At 35.8% G+C, this 24413-nt stretch overlaps 2 protein-coding genes across 2 annotated transcripts; both read right to left on the bottom strand.

Moving 5' to 3' along the window:
• Positions 1-369: 369 nt before the first annotated feature.
• Positions 370-12702, bottom strand: LOC306850971 (POU domain class 2-associating factor 1-like). Its single transcript, XM_079386955.1, has 4 exons — positions 12496-12702; positions 6806-6912; positions 2942-2984; positions 370-2861 (listed from the first exon to the last, which is right to left on the bottom strand). Exons 1-4 carry the CDS (start codon positions 12503-12505, stop codon positions 2560-2562), a joined length of 462 nt encoding a protein of 153 aa, XP_079243081.1. The 5' UTR covers positions 12506-12702; the 3' UTR covers positions 370-2559.
• On the bottom strand, positions 2185-2502 carry LOC306850972 (POU domain class 2-associating factor 1-like; the record flags this gene model as incomplete). Its single annotated transcript, XM_079386956.1, has 1 exon — positions 2185-2502. The coding sequence occupies one exon, from the start codon at positions 2500-2502 to the stop codon at positions 2185-2187; it is 318 nt and encodes a 105-aa protein (XP_079243082.1).
• Positions 12703-24413: the final 11711 nt, after the last annotated feature.

The raw sequence follows: 24413 nt of genomic DNA, 5'->3' as shown, positions 1-24413 counted from the left end.
CAATATATTTTAGTTTGTTCTTCTATTCCTGGAACTCTTGAACACCCTTTTACTGCTGTCATGGATGTTTTCAATCAGCTTTCAGTGAAAAATAATATTTATCCCTTAGTTTTAGAAAATACCCTTTTTTTAAAGAATATATTAAATTTCCTTTTTTTTTCGTGATACAGTAGACATGGCAATTTTGGTGTGTAAATACCACATTCACACTTGAAAATGGAAGAAATATAAACCCTCTTTTAATATATTTCATAAATTCTGTGACAATATTTCAAAGTTTGCTTACAAATACTTCAAAGTACAACTCCAATTCCAGAAAAGTTCGAATGTTTTGTAAAATGCAATAACATCAAGGACCTGTGATTTGTTAGTTCTCTTTAACTTTTATTTAACTGACAGAAGTACAAAGAAAATATTTCCAATGTTTTTGCTGACCATCATAAATGCATTTTATAAACATAAACAGATTTCGATTTTGATGGCTGCAACACACTCCAATTTAGTTGGGACAGAGGGAAAATAAAAATGAAAAGGCTATAAAATATCCAAATTAAAATATTTTGAAACAGTTCACAGTAAGCAGGTGGACAGGTAATATAGGCCAGGGTATCATGTTTTGGTATAAAAGGAACATCTCAGTCTCAATCATGGCTCATCACTTTGTGCCAAACAAATAAAAAAAAAAATCACATTTCTCAGTGCAAAATCACAAAGAATTTAGGTCTTTCACCAACTACCATACCCTGAATAGATTCAGGGAATCCAGAGAAATCTGAGTCTGACTGTAGGGCAAAGCAGAAACCCTCAGGTGAATTTGCATGACCTTTGAGCCCTCAGATGCCATTGCATGAAAAACCTTCATGCTGCAGTGTTAAATATAGCCACATGGGCTCAGGAGTACTTCAGATAACTGCTGTCACTTAACACAGTCTGCTGCTGCATCAAGAAATGCAACTTGAATCTCTTTTACTCAAGGAGAAAGCTATCAATTTTATGCAGTGATAACACTGGATTCTCAGGACCAGAGCTCATCTCAGATAGTCAAAAAACAACAACAACAACAAAGTCCACATTTCAACTAGTTGCTTGGGAAAAATGGATGTCGAGTTCTCAGTTCCAGAGACCAAAAATTTTGTCAATCAGCAAACAAAAAGCATTTATTTTAATTTTTCTAAACAAGAAAAAGCATCTGATGCTTTATTGTGTCTAAATGCATATTGGTTTCATGGGAAGTTCATCAGCTGCGCTACAGAAAGCCGAGCGAACACGAAAGTAAAGAGTCGTTGCAATGGAAATGATACGCGGTCTAGTATAAGCGGTAGTATTAACGCTACTACACCGGGCGCGAACGCCGCGACACATTGCGTCAAAGCACATGGATCCCTTTATAATCAGTCGTTCAGTAAATGAGCGCAAGCGCTACAGACAAGTAGACAAATAGATACAGAAAGTGCACTTGCATCCAGTGTAGAGACGGCGTTAGGATGTGGCAGACCATTTTCTTTTGCAAGTTTCAGCTCATACATCTTTGGTATAAACTCGCCTTAACCAAACGCCCCCCAAGAACAGCTCAGCGCCCCCCTTTCAAAAATATTGCTTCCAGCGCCCCCCGATTCTATCCGAATGCCCCCTGGGGGCGGTACCGCCCCCGTTGAGAAACACTGAACGAAATCAACACTGATCTGACTGGAGCTGAATAATGACACTATTGTTTTGTGAGCATAATTTGGATTATATTTGATGTTTGCTTCATAGATTTTCTTGATTCTTTTTCCTGATTAATACTGTGAAACTGCTCCGAAACTATCTCTATTGTGTAGAGTGCTACATAAATAAAGGTGACTTGAACTGACTGAACTTAAAGGTTACAAAAGTTTTGCAGCGATTCCATAGAAGAACCATTTTTGTTTCCTCAAAGAACCTTTCATCTAATATTAACATTTCATTGAAAATTTAAAGAACATTTTTTTGATGTTAAAGGTTCTTCATGGAACCACAGATGCCAATAAAGAACCTTTATATTTAAGAGTGTATACCTTCACAGTAGTTTCCAATTTTGTTATATCTTCTAAATTAAATTTTTCATAAGAGCTGCCAAAATGTTGTACTAAATGCTTCACATCTGTATTACCCTAGCAAATTCCTACATATCAATAAGCTGCACAGAGTCCTAATGCAAATATTTTAAATATCTTCTGAAAACAGTGAGGAGTTGCAGATGTAGGGTTCTTTTTGGCCCTCATCTTCTTCCAGCAGTTTCTCAAGGGCCAGAGTGCCCTCGGTGGCCTGGGGAGTGTCCACCTGCTGAGGCTCAGGTTCTGGTGAGATTACTGGCAAGGTCAGAGGCACTGGGAAGAGCTGGGGGGCCGTCAGGGCCGCTGGTATCGAGGGGGCCTGCACGATGGAGCCAGAGATGGTGGATAAAGGCAGAGCCCAAGGAATGTACGTCAAGGAGGAGTCTGGGACCTCCACCTGAGGCAGGGCTGAGCTAGAAGTGCTCATGGTCTAATAGGGAACCAGATAAGAGACGGAGAAGAGAATCTCCAGACACTGAAAATATTAGCAATAGCTTAGTTGGAGTCTGTGGCTCACCGCAAGGTTAGTGAAGAGAGGTGTGTGTGTAAACGTCAGCATAGGGGAAGGGCCCACTACAGTGTAACTGGGACAGATCGGCTGGACGTACATATCCGTGTGGGCCGGGATGGCAGAGTCGTGGTGTTGGTCTGAAGGAGTCCAGTGACTCAGAAGCTGAAGGGCAGTTGTGCTGGTGGTCTGGGCAATCCATCCTGTGCACAGCCCACTGACATCCACTAATGAATCATTAAGGGCGCTCTGGTTGGTTTCTACAAAGCTAGAAAACCCTTTTTAAAGAGGAAAATAAGCATGAAACTTATTTGCATTAATCAGTGAAAAAAACAAGCAAAATTCATATGTTACTTACCAGCAGGCGTGTATGATGGCAGAATGTTGTTGGGAACCATCACCTAGAAAAAAAGTACAAAGATAATACATATAATTTAGTTTTCTCTTCCTTTATTTTTATTAAACTATGGGTATACACTGCAAAAAGTATTATTACTTAGTACTTTTGTCGTTTTCTAGATTCTTCTTGAAACTACATTTAGATTTTTTTCAGAAATTATTATTATTATTATTATTATTACAGTCATTCTTGAGACATGGGAAAAAATATGTCCAGCAATTGTAACTGCTATCAGGTTTAATAAATAAAAAATATTTTTAATTTTAATTGCTATGGGGATTAATAATAGAATGTATTTAACACAATTATGTGTGTCCACAGAGAAGGGTTTAATCATTCATATGCTATAAAATGGATAAAAATGTTTTTTAATGATAAGCATTTATTAAAAGCAACACTTAATATCTCATATCAAACAAGGTTGTTTTTCAGGTTTCAAAGTTGTGTCCACACTTTTTGTCAACACCTTCGGACATTCATTAAAATGTAATAAAATCAGGGGATATCAGGGGCAGCTGTCACTCTAAAGGACCCCCTTGCCACAATCCTTCTCTGCAGAGTACATCACTGACTCTGGTCAGTTTTATAGTTTTATAATATTTTAAATCCTAGTGTTAATATTTCCCGGTCACAACCATGATATGTCAACGCCATCTTCCAACAGAAAACAAAAAACAAAATGCTACTACATGAACTCCAGTGTTTATTGTGTTTGTTTTAATACAGTAATTAAATTCAATGCATTTGATAGTTAAAAAGACAAATTCAGGTTTTCGTAATCTCTGTGTCAACTCCGTCAGAGGAATATTTTGATAATATTTCATTATGATATTTTATATTTGTTGAAGAATTGTTGGTCACATGTGAAAGTGTAATCTGTCTGCTAACATGACAATGTGTTTTGAAATGTTAAAAACATCTTGAATGCTGTTAAAGATAAAATTGAAATTATATTACAGTCCAAGGTAAAAAGTACATTTTGTTAAAAAAAAGAGAAAAGTTGGGAGGTTGTATTGAAGCATAGCTCAGTAAGAGCTATATGCACCCTGTTTTGTCCCACTTCTCAAGAATGACTGATTAGCCTTTTTATTTTGGCAGGACAGCTTTGGGAGAGACAGAAAGTGATGGAAGAGAATGGGGAACAGGATCAGGAAAGAGCTATGAGCTGGTATTGAACTCGCATCAGTGTTGCCACGTCCCCGGTTCTTCCGCGGAATTGGGCTACTTTAACATTGTTTCCCGGGGGTTGTTTTTCATGCTTGCGGGTTGAAGAGACCCCAATAACGTGATAGTTAGCCTGGAATGCGAATTTTACCAGGCGAACCCCGCCAAAACCCCTCGAGCTCCGACCCTTTTAATCTCTGGACCGAATTTGTGCCCTCTTAAAGCCATTTCTCCCCTGCCCCTCCGGAGGTCTGTGCACACCACTGGAGAAAAATATTCGACGCATGGAGTTCTGGAAGACATAAAAACCTTAGGCGTACTGGATGAACGGTAAATTGTCCACTCAAGTATAAGCAGAATACGCACAATAGCTTAAACAACGGTATCTTTAGTAGACGGCTTTGTTTTGAATTTAACATGGGCCAAACATGCTTCGTTCGAACATGTGAAGCATTATATTTAGAGCTTGGAAAGTGTTAATTTTGTATCACAATTTGCTTAAATCAAAACTGCTTACACTTCATATCTGTCATTAAACTTTAAACATTTTCCTCTTTGCTTTACAGATAGCCTACAAATATTGAATGTACCCTCCACCCTGAGGGTTTAATAACTGGATCTAAACTCATCTAACAGCCTACAGTCAGGATTGGGATTTCAGTGAGTATTGTCCATAAAACATAATAACAAATACTTGGTTCAAAACAGCTAACAACTTTAGTTTTACTCAGTGGATGCTTAAAATTAATCTACATTTATGTTGATGAAATAATTGCAGTCTAAATCTATGTCCACATATTTGATAAGTAATCATCTAGCAAACAGGATCATGTGTAGTCATTTATCTTCACAACAGTTTATTTAGCAATAACAATGACCTGCTAGCTATACATTACTTTTTACACAGCATAAAAAACAATTAAGGTTTAGTACAATGTGATTCCTTTGTAAAATGATTTATTTGTCAGGGCAAGTTGTTCCTCTTAAATTCCACTTAAACAGATGATAGGGACTTTTGTTTTAAACCTACACCTGGTAGTTTGGATCAAGGCATTTCTTGCTGTGGCCCCCAGCCCAATAATGGCAGATCTGTTTTTGAACACACAGGTGTTGATTGAAATGGGAGAGCGCACGTGGAGGGGTTGGCTTACAGATAACCTAGCTAGCCCTAAAGTAACAGACACAGATAAGAGCAGTTCTTGTGTGTGGTTTCATTTATGATATCCACTTGGGAAGCAATTACTAATTCAAGCATCATTAGCTTCTGCAGAATAGCTTAAAGAGCATCTGTAAACAATGAGGATGGCATTAGATGAGCTGTAAAGTGGTTTCATAAGATCTCATGCTTATGCTAAAGTTCAACCCATTTTTATGTGATTTTAATGTGAGAAAAGGCTGCTGAGTGTGTGTTTTTGTTTTCGTGTGTTGTCAAGTATAATTAAAAGGTTGGTAGGCAAGCCTCTTGGCAGATCCACAAACGGATTTGCATAGGCCCAATGCCCAACCCCTCTGGCTGTGTGGGGGAATAGTTTAACTGTCATGGAAAAACACCTGGATTATATAAAACCAAAATCCCCTTGGAGAGCCTACCTATCTGCACTTCCTGCGCAATGGCTAATAACATTTGAGCTGACATTGTGCAGTTTTGCAATCCTGTAATCAGGTTAAGAGTCTTCAAACCTCTGGTGGTCAGGTTTTTAGTGCCATGAACTGACCTCATCTCGTTCATCATATGAACAGTTCCAGTTAAGTGACACTAACTAAACACATAGAGAAGTTTAAAGCCCAATTGCCTCTTTTCTTTCATAACTAATCTTTAAATGTTAATTTCTATATATACTGATACATTTTGAATATATTTAACAAGATAAATAATATTAATATTTTCTGCACAAGTATGCTTACCAATAGTGTAAAATAACAGTAACCTAGATTAATAAGTCTGTAAAGAAACATTGTTAGTTCATAATTCCTAATGCACTAAATAATGTTAATGAATGGTAATTTAATTTAATTGAAATTGCTGTTAAAATGTTTTTATGGTGTTGCTATGACTTTTAGAGTGAACTCATCTCAATATGTCCATGCAATATTTTGCAATCCTATAATGAATTTGAGAGATTTCATTCCTCCTGGGCTCTGTTATTCAGCCAATTATTAGTAAGTTTTAGTAAGACTTATATTTGTCATATTAATAATAGCAATTAAAGGGATAGTTTACCCAAAAATGACATTTCTGTCGTTACTCAACCTCATGTCATTCCAAACCTGAAATGTCTCAGTTCTCTTTTTTTTTCTTTTGAAGTGAATGGCAACCGAAACTGTTTGGTCATTCAACATTCTTCAGAAAGTATTCTTTTGTGTTCTACATAAGGAGGAATCTCCTACAGGTTTGGAGCATTTTTTGGGGGGGGTAAACTATTCCTTAAAATGACACCAACCAAACAATTAGCCATCTTTAAGGCCTGAGGTCTCATATTTGGATATCATCATTGTGCACTGGATGGATTAAATGAAGAACAACAAAAAAAAATCAAACAAAAAACAAACAAGCTAGGACTTGAATGAACAACAAATGAGATAATGTTAAAGGACAGTTTTCACAATCAAAAGTGTGTCTTATTGAGTGCGTGTATACACATGTGCTCTAGCTCCTACTGCAGCGGGGGGTGTCGTTCTGGCAGCATTTCCTCTTTTTCTTCGCAGCAGCTCCTTCACTGGGTCTTTGACTCTCACTCCCTGGTATGCGGACGCCTCTGACAGTGCTGTACAAGAAACACAGCAGATATGACCATACCTCATGACCGTACAAAAGCGTACAAAAAATAAATCCTTTGAGACGTACGGATTTCTTGTTTGTGCCAAGTTAAACAAGGTGTGGCTGAAAGTGTTGAAAGTTTCAGTCATTCAATAGATACCTCTTTTATTGGGACCGTTCGCCTTTTTTGTATTGTGTAATCTGAAGTACAAAGCTACTGTAAGAGCAATCGGTCTTACTTTCTTGAAAAAAAATTCAGCCATTAGTAAATAATGTGGAACTGGTAAGCCTGAGTAACACTGAAATCAGTTTATTTGCAGATATAATTCTACAAATCCGACTTCCTAATCCATTCAAATAAAGCAGCTGGCCAGATATAACCATGTTAAATGACCGTTTTTCATGAAATATCCACATGCTTATGTTCTCATGCCACATGATCCGTATCATAATTCATAAAAACTACACTGAAACCCCATGTGATTTCCAAGAAGAAAACAGGAGGACAGCTGTATAATCAGAAAAAAACCATAAGTCTCTCCTTACACTGTAAAAAACGATAAGTTGACTTGTTACGTGCCTTCCTAGTCTAGTGTCAGGAAGGGTGTAACAAGGAAATTTATAAAACACAAACACAGAAAAAAATAAATAAAAGTTCTTAACAGCCAACCAGGAACTGCTCGCTCCTGTCCCAGCACTCCACAAAAATCACACAGATTTGTTACACAAAAAAGTGGTTTATTTGACAAGCTCAAATAAAGTACAAAAAGGGGAGCACATAAAGCTTCGGGAGGGGACCAGGCCAAAATAACAAACATAAAATCTCTAACTAAAGCCAGGCTCACACTGTGCGATTTTTAATAATCTTTTGCGATTGCTGCTTGTCACACTGTACGAACATGATCCCCATGTCAGACTGTAGGATCTCAGTTGTCTTAATGTCAGACTGTACGACAGTCAAGACGCGATAAAAACGGATGTACTCAAGAAGACTTGTCCGGAGTTTTACGTCATCAATACGTGACCCGCGTTCTCTCGCTATAATGGTAGCTAGCAAACAACAGCAACGTGTAGCGTTAGTTTTATTAATTACATGCCTTGATGTTAAAAAAAAAAACGAAAAAGACGACGTGTGTGGAGCAAGTCATGGCTGGGCAAAAGAGGACTTTATGGACTTCCGGTTCTACAGAGCGAACTTGAGGTAATTTTGTTATTCGAGTTTAAACATCCTGCCCCTTAATAAATAAACTTTAAGTAAACTTTACGTTGTACATATATTGTTTTTACAAATAATGAATGGTTTGAAGTTGTCGCGCTAATTGCGTCATCAAGTTCAGTGCTCCTATTGGTTCTTGGTTTGACGGTCGTCGTAGGAGATGTCTCACTGCAGGAAACTTGAGGAAAGTGTCTGAAATCTTCTGACACTGCCAGAATTTAATCGGAGGAAAAAATTGATCGCAACGACCATTAATCGGCTGTCGGTGAACATGTCAAACCAGCGATCTAGACAACCGATTTTAGCCTAGGATTATAGAAATCTTTTAGGATGTTAGGATTTTCAAAATTTGTCTCAGACGAACAAATCGTGGCCAAAATCGCACAGTGTGAGCCTGGCTTTAGGGAGAGTACTTTCTAAACTCACAAAACAAAGTGAAAAAACAAACAACAAATGTCTTGCCTTACTCCCTTTCTAACCAAAAACAGGAGAAAACATGGATTTTAAACAAAAGGCATTCACCTCCCTACTGCTCCAGAAATGACAATAAAAGCTTGAGCTTAAATCTTAAGTTGAATTACGTGAGGAAAACATAGCAGCAACGTCTCTTCCAAGAGTCAAAGGTAAATAAGTTGTACACTAACAACCCGAAAGTCAACAGATCAACTATTAGCACACATGGTACTGTCTGGGACAGGGGAAAACAGTCTCAGTAGGCAGCAAAGGCAAGAAAAGAACACCATCTTCACAGTGAGTCTCCAGCTTTATCCACAAGCTCTCCCTCCAGCAGCCAATCAGAGCTAGCCAGTAGTTGATGACAATTAGAACCAGCTGATCTTCATTAAGCTTTACATGGAGTAGAGGGAAGAGAGAGAGAGAGAGCAAAAAACAAAACACTGCCAAAAAATAAGTTAAGTGAATTGTCAGGAGGCGATATATTTTACAGTTCATAACAGCATATATCAGGGGTGGCCAATGTCAGTCCTGGAGAGATACAGTCCTGAAGACCAGCTCCAATAGCTAATCTAGGTCTAAGGGTCAGTTTTATCAAACTGCAGAACTGTGTCTCTCCAGGCTAATGCTGGCCACCCCTGGCATATATCATTAATTTATATAATTTATATAATCTCTGCTGGGGCACATCTTCATACAAAACACTAAAATGATGTTGTAAATGAATGAATGAATTACATTAACATGTAACATGAGCACCCCAGTGTATACAGCCATTTAAAGGTTTGCGATCGGTATAAGAATTTTAAAACATTTTGGTCTCATGCTCACTATGGCTGGATTTATTTAAAATACAGTAAAGATGGTAATATTGTGAAATGTTATTGCAATTTAAAATAAATGTTTTTTCATTCTAATATGTTGATTTTCTGCTCAAGAAACAATTCTTATTATCAATGTTGAAAACAGTTGTGCTGCTTAATATTTTTGTGGAAACTGATACTTTTTTATTTGAAAAAAACCCACATTTATTTGAAATAGAAAACATTATAAATGTCTTTCAGGTCACTTTTGATCAATGTAATGTGTCATTGCTGAATAAAAGTATTATTTTATAAAAAAAATAAAAATAAAAATCGTACTGACCCCAAACTTTTGAAAGGAAGTGTACATATAACAACAAAAATAAAAATAAAAACCAGTACACAAGGACATGTGGAAAAGTACATTTTTTGATCACAAATTAAAATATTATCAAATTATATTTTACATTACTTGTTTTTCTTAATGCTTCAAGTTAATTTCTAATAAAAGTTAATGCACCGAACTTTATTGTAAAGTGTTACCATTTTTCCACAGCTGACAGAATTTTACTGCACAATGTTCACATACTTTTCCATTAAAATCACATTTAAGCAGTGTTGCTATAACTAAGCTCAGCATGCACTTCAAGAGGCAATAAAGTGATTGATTCTAACACTACATCTCAAAGATATATTTGCTATGTACAGGAACAGGCAGGTTCTTTCGGCGCATAAGCATCTGCACAGACACAGCTGCTGGCCAACAGGGAATTCTGAAGAAAGCACCCTGCAGTGCACACTGTGTACTCAAGGAGGTGTGATTGTTTGGTGATGTATGATTGCCTAACAGTCCTCATATATCATAAAATTAAATTAGTAGAAATTTGATTAGAAGAATACTCAATGAAACTCCAGCAGTTTTATTTCTGCTCCCCTAGTAAATTTGGTCAGTTTACGATCGAGTCACGATTTGTGACTCATTATTCAATAATTTTGTGAGTCACCCACGCTTGAACGTGTTCCTTTAATGTGAAAATCTGATATCGTTTTAGGTGTTTGCTAAACATTGTTTGCGTAAAAGTCTCTCACACTCTCCACACCCCATTCTCTCACAACTGTTACTTCTTAAGGCTAAAGCCTCAATGTTTAATCACCAAATAATGAATCAGTAATGTACCTGTTCTATGCCATTCATCATATATTCATGCCACACATTGGTCTCTGTTAGAACAGGCCGCCAATAACCACCTGCAACTCTTCATAAACCACCAGCTCTTTTTTCTTGAATAAAAGTCTGCTATATTGTCATTCTGCAAACAATAAAAATTCCTTTCAGTAAGGCGCTGTGCTCTCATAGACTGGACATTGTTTGGGATTTGTAATTTATGCATTCGTTGCTCAACATTCACAGATGAACAGTCAGTGTAAATATATAACTGCGAGGGCAAAGAGGTGTCTACAGTTGTGCAATACAAGCAGTGTATGATTTGAAAAAAGTTGAAAAAGAGGAAGCTATGCAGCTGTGAAGTCTTTTCTTTGAGGAGGAGGGCAATTGAAGGGTTTTGCATATCAAGATTAGGCCACTCAACAGGACGCCTGGTTTCTGAAATGGTTCACATGTTTCCGAAGAGGTCTATCAGTAGTAATAACCATCAGTCTATAGCAGGACTTACTGACAATAAATGTGATGACCTGAAATATCACCTCTGACTTCTATCCACCTTCACTTCTTAAGATATGTGGGATGTGGAAGGAACCGCCATGACAGAATTCTTTTTTTTTTACTGAGCTCTTTTGCATTTATGGTACTAGACAAGATTTCAGAAACCCTGCCGAAGAGCATGTGAAATTAAAAATGGTAAAATTTGATTGTTAGTTAGATAGTCAGGCCACCTAACATATTGTAACCTATGTTACAAGATACTATTATATTTTTCTTAATATTTAATAGTTAGTACATTAAATGTAGTAAATTTTAGTACATTTCTAGTAAATATTTATTTAGAAAACTTTATACTATTTATACTAACTTTATACTTTATATCATTTAACTATATATATATATATATATATAGTTTTGTTGTGTATATATGTATAGTTTTGCATATATTTAGTTTTGTTTCAGTTAAGTGTATTTCAAGTAATGTAATTTTTTAACGGCATTAGTTTCAGTTTTAGTTAACAATAATTACCCTCATTCAAAACCTCATTTTTCAGTTATAATCAGTTATTTTATTCAGCTTTGTTTCAGTTGTTTATTATAATAATACATTTTGTTATGGTTTTAATTAACAATAATAACCCTCATTCAAAACTTAATTTTGTTTTGGAACTTTAACCATCTGTTTCAGACATGCACTTCTCTGAAATGTGACCCATGCACATTCAAGTAACATTTTTCTTTGGAGGTCCGTTTGAAAAATACAATAATAAAAACTTTACCATAATTAATATAATTTAATCATGTTATGTCCCCCTAGCAAGTATTGGGAATTTTTTTCATGAAGGACGAAAGAAAAAAAGAATTGGTAAAAAGATTGGTACTTCATGATATATTTATTTTTACAGCTATTAAGATGACCCCAAAAGGAACATTTAGAGTCAGAAAAAAAAACATTTTCTGCCAAATAGCCAAAGACGAGGCCTGTGTGTTAATGTATCTATCATCCGTCTTGATAGCAACCGCTACCTTCCTTACTGCATTGTAATGAGGAAAAAAAGGCACCAGTACAACAACCAAGCTGGCATTATTAAGTACTAAAGGAGAAAATTAATATTGTCAAATCATAAAACATGCAAATCTCTGCTTGTGATAAAAAAGCAAACATTAATTAATTATTTATTTATTAATCACGCCACTTATCAGAACAGATAACATGGCACAATAGCAACAATCGATTTGTTTCTGTCTGTATAACGTAATAGGAGCTGAGTAGGTTTTGCATATTTTTGCTCCATCCTAAATTGAAGTAAAAAAATCTGTATATTTTGTTGATGCATTATGCTTTTGTGGTGCATTTCGTAAGTAAATAAGTACCTTGCATTTGCATACTGCAACATAATGCATGTAAAATGTTCAAATCTAAATACTGTATTGATGTTTAGAAATTGTACTTACATTTTCCCATGTGCACAGTCTTATACTCTAAACTCTTATAGTATCTGGTCAAAAACCTTTTCTATTTACTTCCTGAGATCATCTCATAATTGAACAGTGGCTGCTTGAGTGGGCTGCCTTATAAAAGCAACAACATTGCAGTTTCAAGTGATGTCACCACAAAGGGAAGCTGCAATCCACATTAATTCAATACCACCAGTTTACCACAATGTAAAAGTTTCAGCTTAGCACTTATGAAAGTTACAAAGTATATCTCCATGGCTGCTTATTCAAATGAAACAAGCAGAGAGTAAATTGGAGAATTTTCTCATTTTTCTCAGTGGCACATCTGTCCAATCAGTTTCTTCTGTTGAACAGGAACCAAATTACTGATAAACAATCATTTAACTAACTAACACACACCAATAAAGTGTTTTGTATCTTGGAGAACACCAAACTGAAATCTGTTTTAATTCAATTTAATTACATTTTTTTAATTTTAATGTAATTTAATTTTCACTCTTTTTGTTAAAAATAATGGAAAAAGAAAATCAACAATAATTTTATAACTTAAACCCACCAATAAAGTGTTTTGCATCTTGAAGATCAACAAACTGAAATCTGTTTTATTTTCCAAAATAACTTATTTTATTTTAACTCTTTTTTTATATACATGACCATGGAACTTTAGTAGTTGGTGTCTGTAGGCAGCAATTATTCTGAGGATTACATGACATGCTCTGTTATTAAATGTGTGATTAAATATGCCTTATGTGATTATCCCAAATATGAATTATATTAACTTTTTTGCAATAAATAAATGTAGTTTCGTTCAGGAGTTCAAAATTAGGCTGCTGAGAATTGATGTAACCCATGTGAAACTGTCACACTAGTCAATTTATTAGTGCTTAAACACACTTTGAGCTTCATTGACCACTCAAGCCATGAAGCTCATCGTGTTCCTTTTCTCAGCTTAGTTCTTTCTATTATTACACAAACAATCACACATCTCAGCAACAAAAACAAGGAACAGCTTTTTATAACAACAACAAAATGCATCTGCTTGTAATTTACTATAATGTAATCACTTCAACACCACATAGTTAAAAAATACAGCTGACTCATAAAGGATTTCTTGAGGTGGCTTCAAAGTTCTGGGCTCATCAATCTTTGAAACGGCCTCTGCATAAGGCGTATTATTGAGGGAAAAGACAAAAAGCTAAAAATACTTACTTCAGCACTGTGTGCGAAGATAGATAGTTCTTCCTTCCAATTGAGAAACAAAGCATAAAAGAGATACCACAGTGCCAACGGTTAATGCATGAAAGCATTCGCTAATGCAAACTACAGTGTGGGCTCAATGCAAAGAAGCAATTTTCATTAGGCCTCAGTGAACAAGGGTTATTAAAAAAAGCATTATTTCTTTTTTGCGAATGTTCAAGTACATGAAATGTTTTCTGAAGTACTGTGAAAAAAAAAAAAAAACGTTTTCAGGTCTATCAGATGAGGAGATAAGCTCTTGACCTTTTAAAAGTGTTGTCTAGCCCCTCTTTCTAGACAGTATTCAATGTTAAAATCACTTATCGCTATACCAAGCTTAGTTTATTTTGAAAGTTGTGACTAAAAGGAAAGAGGAAGTGATTTTACAAGTACAGCTTTGCATCAGGCAACACGAACATCCTAATTTACAAGTTCGGTTACTTTAGGTTTTAGGTTTAGGTGTCGAGTGTAACGGTGAAGGATGAAAGCAGTCTTATCCTGTGTCATCTTTCACGTGGAGCATCGCTGGAGAGCAGTAGCATGAAGAGGGCAGAGGGGAGGCAGGTCACTGTCATACACTCATCTGAAGAGACACCGCGCTGCTCTGTGTGTTTTACTAGGAGAGAAAATACCACAAAACAGCCTCTGGGGTCAAGAGTTGTGGCTTACCGTCTGAAGATGGGCTGGGTTCATATTAGTGATCTATTGGCTGAAAGTGCAGTTTTGAAAAATAATGAGATGCGATTTGGAAAAAAAAAACTAATACATCTTTTATAGTGGTTGAAAAATGTTGAAGTTCAAAAAAATGTTATTATCAACAAAGCTTTTTGCATGATTGACAACAACAATTTTTTTTAAATATATATAAATTCTATATAAAATAGACAGTATAGAAAATAAATATAAGTAGAATATTGGCAGTAGATACAGTAAATAAAATATATTATATGTTTCTGTATATAATAAAAAGATTATATAAAATATATATATATATATATATATATATATATATATATATGTGTGTGTGTGTGTGAGTATATATATACACATACATATGTATACATCATCTCTGGTATTTTATTTATTTATTTATTTATTTATCTTCTTCATTTTTGCTGAACTGTACCATACATTTTTCCTATGGTGTGACATAGCAAAATTTAAGAAATAAACCTCTTAATAATACATAAATAGCAAGAGAGAGATTTATCTTCTTTGTTAGACACTTATTTTCATATAGTGCTATTAATTTAATATGAAATTATAATTAACATAATTTTTCCCCCATGACTTGTTGGACAATTTCAAGACAAACTTTTGACAACAAGACAAACTTGGCTGTCATTCGTTCAAAATTATACCATTTTAAGATATAATGATATTTGTATCTCTATTGCAATACCCAACTGTTTTTTTTTAAGGTATTTTGAGATAAAAACAAATCTGTGGTTCTTTTGTGTGTGTCACACCATAGGACATTACGTCACACCATAGGACATCAATTCACACTAAAGGACAGAAATGGAAGGTATTAAATTATTTCTATTTAATTTTGAACACATCAAAGGAGAAAGTAAGTTTAATTTTGATACAATATCAACGTATTTTAAACAAAACAAAAAAAATGTCATCAACAAAATTCAGTCTCTTAGTCCATCAGTGGGTTAATTTGAAATGGACAGAATGTTTTGGAAAAAAGTAATTATCTTTTACAGTGATGTTCAAAAATAAGTATGTTATGTCAACAAATACAGAGTTCTGGCATGAAACGCTAGATGGTGCAGTCAATCTGACCTAATGACATCATTATCACATGGCACAGCTGATTGGTTCTCTCCTGTATCGGTAGCCAATGAGCTCGCTGCTCAACATTCCAAAATATGACTAGTGCTTGCTGTAGCAGTTTGCAGCATGCTTCAGAAACCCTCCAACTTCCCCTGCTCCACCTGTATCGATCTGCTACAAGGTGATTCATGTATACTATACGAGGGTTATTTCATGTATGTTTTATTTGCAGCAGCAGTATTTCTTACATGCTCACAGCAGCATGTTGTGGATGTATTAGTAATAGCAAGTCTCTGTACTTGCTCTGCAGTAGCAGCAGCGTAGCAGATCTATTTTGCTAAGACCAAATACATTAACATTGTCATGTACAATATCATGCCGATCCCTCCGAGAGTTGTCATGACAGAACTATTTCTGCATGATTGTCATAATTTTTCACATTAATCATGACGATAAATTTTGTTATAACTTTTTAAATACCTATGAATGTACTTAAATACCTATTTGCCTGTTAAGTGTTTTCTATTGTTCAGAAGTAGGTAGGTTTAGGATGGGGGTGGGGTTAGGTGCTCCAATGAAAATATACAATTATTTATATTTTTTACAAATGCATGCAGACTGTTAAATTAAGACAAACAACTGAAAAAAAGAAAAGAAAACGGAGGACACTGCACGTCGAAAAAATTATGCTGAAGGGGTCCTTGAGCATCAAAAACGACGCCAAGGGGTCCTGAGCTGACCGTTATATACTTCGTACTTCATGTCACGGTTTGGTATGATTTCAGTACAGCAGGGGGGAAAACTAAACAGCCTAATTTTTTCTCTTTTATTAAACAGTGGTTTACTGAACAAATAATAAATTCAATTACAATTAAAATGTTCTTATAAATCTACCTCATCATAAAATATATGCTCTGAACTAGGGAGCTCTTTTACATTACTATAAAATAACAACAAGAGAGCCCAAACACTATTCAAATTTAAACATAATCATCAACTCTCAACCTAAAAATAAAATTGTGTGCAAACAGTGTAAAAAAACAGTGGCTGTCATAACTTATTTCATAACAGATTTATTTAGATATACATTAAATAATTAAGACATCAGTAACAGGTAAAATAAAATATGAGTATATAGTCTAATATTTAGCAAAATGCTCTTCTCTATATTTCATTTCTCCAACTAACGAGATGTAGACACTGATGACTTGCCTGAGATAAATGAAATGCTATGGTAACATGTTGTTTCCAAGTGGTTTGTGATGTCTTTCAGCTGTTGAAACACTGATTGAGTGATTAAATGAGTCATGAGATGTTCATTCATTATTTCACATTAAAACTAGTAGTAAAGAGGTAGTGATGATCGTGCTCACTCATGCTCTGCACGGCAGTTTGAACTGAGGCGTTTATACAGCGATCTGTCACGGCACATAAAAGAGTGCCAAAACATCATTTATTGTTTGAATTTCCTGAAAAATGACATAATTTGAAAGATGCTACTTTTTTTCTTATCAAACGTAACAATATATAAAACTGGAAGTTTCCAAAGAAGTTCCACTCAGTTCCACCCCCTCCCCCCAAAATTCTAAGTTCAAAAGAAAAGGGAATTAAAGTTCACAACAAATCATGCTTTGCATAAATCTTAATTTTAATAGAATAAAATAATTGCATAATAGAACTAACTTTGGAAACAATCTAAATTAACCATTAATATATCAATTTAATCCCCATTGAGGGAAAAAAAGAAGACATTTGTAACACTACCATCTGTGTTTTTGCTCCAGAAACGTAAGTTTTTGGTTTCGCCTGCAGGCCAGAATGAAATCTTAGCGTGTGTGCCAGGCAAGGTTACAGCCTGTGTGTACATGCCACTTCTTGGAGTGCCAGAGCAGGCAAGGGCCTGCTGAACAAACAAACCCACATGACACTATCAACAAACTCAACAGATGCATGAAGAAACAGACACCAAAAACGGCTCCTGCCTCACGTGTGTCTCCTCCCCTGTGATGGACACAGACAGGGGACCCAAAACTAATCCCCACAGATTGACAAATACATTTTATGTGTACTGAACTCAAGTTCGGGCATGACCTGTTGTGAGGGAAAAAAATCGAGCCATTGATTACCTGTCTCATATGGCATATTGTTAGCATTGCAAAACAAATGGAGCATGTAGTTGCACATGCTCAAGCTGCAGTATAAGCTACAACTAAATAGATATGTAACAAAAGCTTCCTGAAAAACATTTTAAGGACTTAATACACAATACAACAATAGCAAAAATCCTTTTATGACAAGACAAAAGGTCAATAGATTCATCTGCAGCCACGAAGCCACACTTTAGATTCACTAGTGTCATATGAGGGCTGGATGGGAGGGACAGGTTAAGAGAGAGTGAATGAGTGAGAGCAGCTGAACAAAAGGATGAAGACAGGAGCAGAGTGCAGGGCCTGAGGCAGCCGGACTAAATTCCTGTTGTCTCAAATGAATCAGATGATAAGCTTGTTGACATACACCAGCAATGACTCTACAGGGAAATGCCAATAATAGGTTGTTCTGTTAAAAGCAAAGACATTCCAATACAATAAATTCCATATTGAAGGCCTAATTAAATGTAAATTATGAAAAGCTGGGTTTGCTGTGAACAGGATGTTACTCGATACCTCAGGATTATGGTTGGACAGGTTTTTTTTTAACCACAATTGGTTGCGACATGCCAAGGTACAACACCTCAAGCTATCATGAAACTCGCTTATTCTGTTTATGTTTAAATGCTGATGAGACAAATTTCTCGACCAAAAATGACTATTATCAGATCCTTAAAAAACAAAACAAAAAAACGTTTGACATATGTATTTATATTTAACAGTTTTTTTGGGGCATATATCGTTAATTGACATTTTATTTTATTTTTCTTCCTTTTTGGAACTGGATAAACATCTCGGAACTGGCAGATGGTTCATCACTGACTTCAATGTCTCTACTGGACTAGTTAGTTCAGTTAAAGATAGTTATCTATCTTTTATAGCTAATGGAACATTGCCAATCATTGATATACATTCGTCTTCATGTGTCTCTGAAGTAATGGTAAATTATTGCTCTTGCCATTAGAGAACCATTTTTGGTTTCCACTCTTCCACAGTGAAGAGTGCTTAAAAACATTTAAATCATCTGAAGAACCTTTTGTGGAATGGAAAGGTTGCATGGATGTTGTAGGTTCTTCATGGAACCATTAATGCGAATAAAGAACCTTTATTTTTAATAGTGTAGGTGATTTGTTATACTGAAAATCTTGTAATCAGAGCAGATGTGTAAAAAATTGTTCAGGGCAGACACTGAAATAGCTATATAGAATAGAAACATCCAGCCACATTCAACTTTTTTTATTTCCGGCTAATCAATATCACAAGTTGCAGTGAGTGTGGACTGCAGCATATTTGCCAGTTCTATGAGATGTTACTCCACTCTTCCACCAAGGTGCTTGCAAGTTCTTGAACATGTCTGACATTTTCTGAACTCTTCCACACATCTTCCACACATCTGATCATATGTGGATATAGGAGTAACCTACAGAAGGACAAACACACCTCTAACTTTATGGACACTGCAGTTTATTGCTCTGGCCACATCTGTTGTCCTCATGCCTCCCTGCAGCAGCACTATGGCATGTTCATGCAAGTGAGAAGAAAGTCTGAGCATCTTTCTTCATGGAGTCACTAGAAAGGTCTCTTTAATGTCCTAAGTTATTGCCTACCACCTGTAAACTGTTAGTGTCTTGAGGACTACTCCACAGGTGCATGTGCAACATTTTTTTTATGGGTCATTAAACAAGCATGAAAAAGTTTTTTTTTAATCCTTCATTTAATCCTTTAGGTCTAAACAACTCAATCGTTGGGTTCGTCCATATTTTACCCAGTGCTGGGTTGTATTTAACCCAGCATTTTTTAGAGTATATGAGTATGAGTATATACATATTAGTTTTAATCCTTTTAATAGTTTTTATTATATACAGTGCCTTGCGAAATTATTGATACTTCTTCATTTTTTTTTACATTTATGTTGCTGCCTTATAAGTAAAAGGTAAAGTCGTGACGTATTGTCAAGTATGGTGACCCATACTCAAAATTGGTGCTCTGCGTTTAACCCATCCAAGTACACACACACACACACACACACACACACACACACACACACACACACACACACACACACACACACACACACGGAGCAGTTCGGTGCCTTGCTCAAGGGCACCTCAGTCGTGGTATTGAGGGTGGAGAGAGCGCTGGACATTCCCTCCCCCCACCTACAATTCCTGCCGGCCGGGGGCTCCAACTCGCAACCTTTCGATTACGAGTCCGACTCTCTAACCATTAGGCCACGACTTCCACGACTTATGTTAAACTGCTTAAAATTACTTTCCCCCCCACATCAATCTACACTCAAATACACCATAATGACAAAGCAAAAACAGAATTGTCACAACTTTGTAAATGTATTAAACAAAAAATAAATATGTAGTATTCACACCCTTAACTCAGTACTTAGCTAAAGCAGCTTTACTACCTCAAGTCTTTTTGGGTATGATGCAACAATCTTTGCACATCAGCATTTGGCAATTATCTGCCATTCTTCTCCTCACCTCTTCACCTCTCAATCTCTGTCATGTTGGATGGGGGCAGATGCACATGTTTCTCCAGAAATATTTGATTTCGTTCAAGCCCAGGCTGTGGCTGTGAAATTCAGAGGACATTCAGAGTTGTCTGTAAGCCACTCTTGCTTTGTGCTTAGGGGCATTGTCCTTTTGGAAGGTGAACCTTCTGCCCAGTCTTAGTTTCTGAATGCTCTGGACTAGGTTTTCATTAAGGCTATCTCAATATTTTGGTGCATTGGGTTTTTCTTCTACTCTAATGAGTCCCTCAGTCCCTGCAGCTGAAAAACAGCCCCACAGCATGAGGCTGCTACCAGCACACTTTACTTTTGGGGTGGTACTCTGCATGTGATGTGCAGTGCCTGGTTTCCTCCATACATGATGCTTGGAATTGATGTTCATCAGACCAGAGAATCTTGTTTCTTAGAGTCTGAGGGTCCTTTAATTTTTTTTTTTTGTAAATTCCAAGTGTGTTTTCATTCACCGAGGAGAGGACTGAGTCAGTCCCACTTTATATTAGGTGGCCTTAACTATGTACTTACATTTAAATTAATAATTTGGTACAATGCACTTATTGTGTACATGTTTTTACACTGTACTTATATTTTTAAAAATTACCTATATATGTAATTACATCTGTAATTAATTTCTGTAATAACATTTATAATTACACTGTTGACCCATCCCTTAGACCTAAACCCACCCTTAAACCTACCCATACCACTAAACCTGTCCCTAACCCTACCCATATCCCACCTCAATAGCAGCAAAAGTGTTTTGCAATACATTATGAACACAATAATTACATTGTACTTATTTTTTGATGTAAGCACGTAGTAGTTAAGCCCACCTAATATAAAGAGTAACCACTGAGTCTTGCCACACCACCATAAAACCCAGATCGGTGGTGTGTTGCAGTGATGTTTGCCCTTCTTACTCCTATCTCCACATATGATCATGGAGCTCAACTACAGTGACCATCAGGTTCTTGGTCACCACTTTAACCAAAGCCCTTTTACATTTGTTCAGTTTGGCCAGGAGGCCAGCTCTAGGAAGAGTCCTCGTTGTTTCAAACTTCTTATATTAAGGGTAATGGAGATTAGGCTACACACTTCTGTGAACCTTTAATGGAGCAGATTTTTTTTCTGAATTCTTCCACAAATGTGTGGCTTGATGAGATCCTGTTTCTGAGCTCTACAGGCAGGTTTTTTTTACCTCAGGGCTTGTTTTTTGCTCTGATATGCAGTTTCGACTGTTAGACCTTTTAAATATGCCTTTCCAAATCATACCCCATTCAATTGAATTTGCCACAGGTTAACTTCACTCGAAGTGTAGTAATATCTACAAGCAATATGAATGCTCCTTAGCTAAATTTCAACTGTTTCAGATAATGGTATGAATACTTATGCAATGGAATCATTACATTTACATTTAGTCATTTGGCAAAATCATTTAAGTTTTTTATTTTTAATAAATTTGCAAAGATGTTAAAACTTTTTTTTTTTTTTGTTGCTTTGCCATTATGGTGTATGGAGTGTAGATTGATGTGGGGGAAAAAAAAAAAAATTAAAGCAGTTTAACATAAGGCAGCAAGTTAATTTATCAAATTTTCATTCCAAGGTTTTTCTCCAAAAAGTGCAAAATGTGAAGATCGTTTTTTATTCCAATAAAATACATACATACAAATTTTTAAGATTTCCCCTAAATGGACATGGATCACCCATATGACATTAAGCGATGCCAAGTCCTAACAAACAGTGAAGGTACATATTTATGTCCTTACTTACAGACCTGGCGACTGCATGACTCGTTAATGATCAATAGATGAATTAATAGAGCAGAACGTAGACATGTGCCTGCCAAAGGTGAATCTGTTTATGTAGGACCAACTGCATTTTTTCTCTCTCTCCTGATCAGGCACAGAAATGCATTGTAGTGATGTCTCTCTATCCAGAGCATCATCTTATCTGGATGAAGTGAAGGCATTGCAGGTATGAGAGCCCCTGCTGGCCAGTTAAGAAACTATTTTAGCATATTTTATTTGTGGGAAGGGTTATGAAATCAGATCAACATCTTTTTAAGATAAATTTCATTTTATTCAAATTCTTATCTGTTTCCTTTTGGGCATAAAATCGTGTCACATGTTACAAAATATTTTCAAGTGTTTGATTGTTTTAGCCAAGAAAGCAAAGTCAAGCAATAATCATTTAATGAAATTTAACAATCTAAACAAAAAGCTCTTCAGTCTACAAAAGCCACCCATGCTGTAATTCACAGCATTGTGACTTCATGCAAATAGGTGTCGTAAAATTATATGCATTAGATAGTAAAGGAATAATTCACCCAATAAAGAAAATTTGCTGACAGTTTACTCATTCCATCCAGAATGTAGATGAGTTTATTTCTTCATCGGTACAAATTTAGCATTACATCACTTGCTCATCAATGGATCCTCTGCAGTGAATGGGTGCCGTCAGAATGAGAATCCAAACAGCTGATAAAGATATCACAATAATTCGCAAGTAATCCACACCACTCCAGCCCATCAATTAACATCTTGTGAAGTAAAAAGTTGTGTGTTTGTAACAAATCCACCATTAAGGCATTTGAGCTTTTGAGTCTACAATCCATAATAACGCTTCCTTAAAATCCACCAATATATTTGTTTAGAAATATTTTTAAGACAGTTTTCACTTGTAAACGGCATTTGATCTGTGAACATTTCTCTCCTGCTTCAAAAAAGACAACTTTTTCACTGGAGAAAGCAATATTATGGATAGATAACTCGTATTTTAGCCGGAAGTAACAGTTTGGAGTTAAAAACTTCTTAATGATGGGCTTGTTATAACAAACATGCAGCTGCGTTTACTTCATAAGATGTTAACTGATGCTGGAGTTGTGTTGGGGATCATTGTGATGTTTTATCAGCTGTTTGGAGTCTCATTCTGACGGCACCCAATCACTGCAGATTGGGTGAACAAGTGATGTAATACTATATTTCTCCAAATCTGTTCCAAAGAAGAAACAAACTCATCTACATCTATAAATTCATTCATTTCTATAATTACAAACAGATATACTGAAACTTGCTCCTGTGCTGATATATTGGAACCTGTTCTGGTTACTAATGATTTCCTGGTGAAACAGACGCACATGGAGATAAGTAGATATTTATTTGTTCATGGGAAGGAGTCATTGATCTGATAAACCTCTTACGATCTTTGCAGCAGTGTTAATGCCATCTTGAAATTGCTTACTTTTCTTTCATCTTTGAGTCAACACAAGCTTATGGGAAGAGAATGTGTTCTTTCAAATGTATCAATTTTTAAACGTCAACTAAACCAGTCATTTAAATCAAGGATTTGTTGTTGTAAATCTCTGAATGCTGTGTAACACTGTGATTAAGCATTAACACAATTATATTAAACAGCTAATGATTTCAGGAATACACAAACTTTAATTTCTGTTTTGAATGGGCCTAAACTGTGACATACTTCCTCTTTTGTGATTAAACAGCAAATGGTTTCTTGCCAGGGATTTTTTTTAAGCTTATCTTAGTTAAACAAGACCTTTAAGTAAAAGGAGCGGTCCAGTTTTTACAAGGAACTTCCAAGTTATTTTCCCTGAACTCCCTTGACATTTAATAAACTTTTGGGGGTTTCATTTCTTCACTTAATCTAATTAAAACATCAGGATAATGAATAGCACCAAGAAATCATTGCTAATGTCCAAGATCACAGAATTTTCAGATTTGTGGCCATATGGGTTTCTCTGTAATCTTGGTCCCCTCCCAATCTTGGTTTTGTGGTAGGCCTACATTCTACATTAAATTTTAAACACTTTCTCTGGTAATATAGGTTGAATGAGTTCATACATCTCTAAATGACACTTTGTCAAATTAACGTCAAGTTATTGCAGTATTTTCTAACTTAGACTGCAGCAAGTGTGGGTTTGTGCTACTAACAATGTATGCAAGATTAAAAGAAAAGATTAATTGTAACATCAACGTCACTGTTCGTAGATTGGAATGTGTATATTCAGAAATGTCACAAAGATTATCGATACTCATCCTATTCATCCGTCTTTATCAGACATCTTCTAGGGAATTTTTGACAATAAAAAGAAGGAAAAGACCATCATTATGGTTATCAGGGGTTAAATCTTGAAATATTAGGAAAGCGTTCACAGAATTGTCTAGATGAGAGATTAGTTTCACTGATACAATGATAGAAAGCAAAGCACA

Source organism: Barbus barbus (genome assembly GCF_936440315.1).
Source record: "Barbus barbus genome assembly, chromosome: 31".
Classification (NCBI taxonomy): domain Eukaryota; kingdom Metazoa; phylum Chordata; class Actinopteri; order Cypriniformes; family Cyprinidae; genus Barbus; species Barbus barbus.
This window is presented reverse-complemented; position numbering and strand designations above follow the sequence as displayed.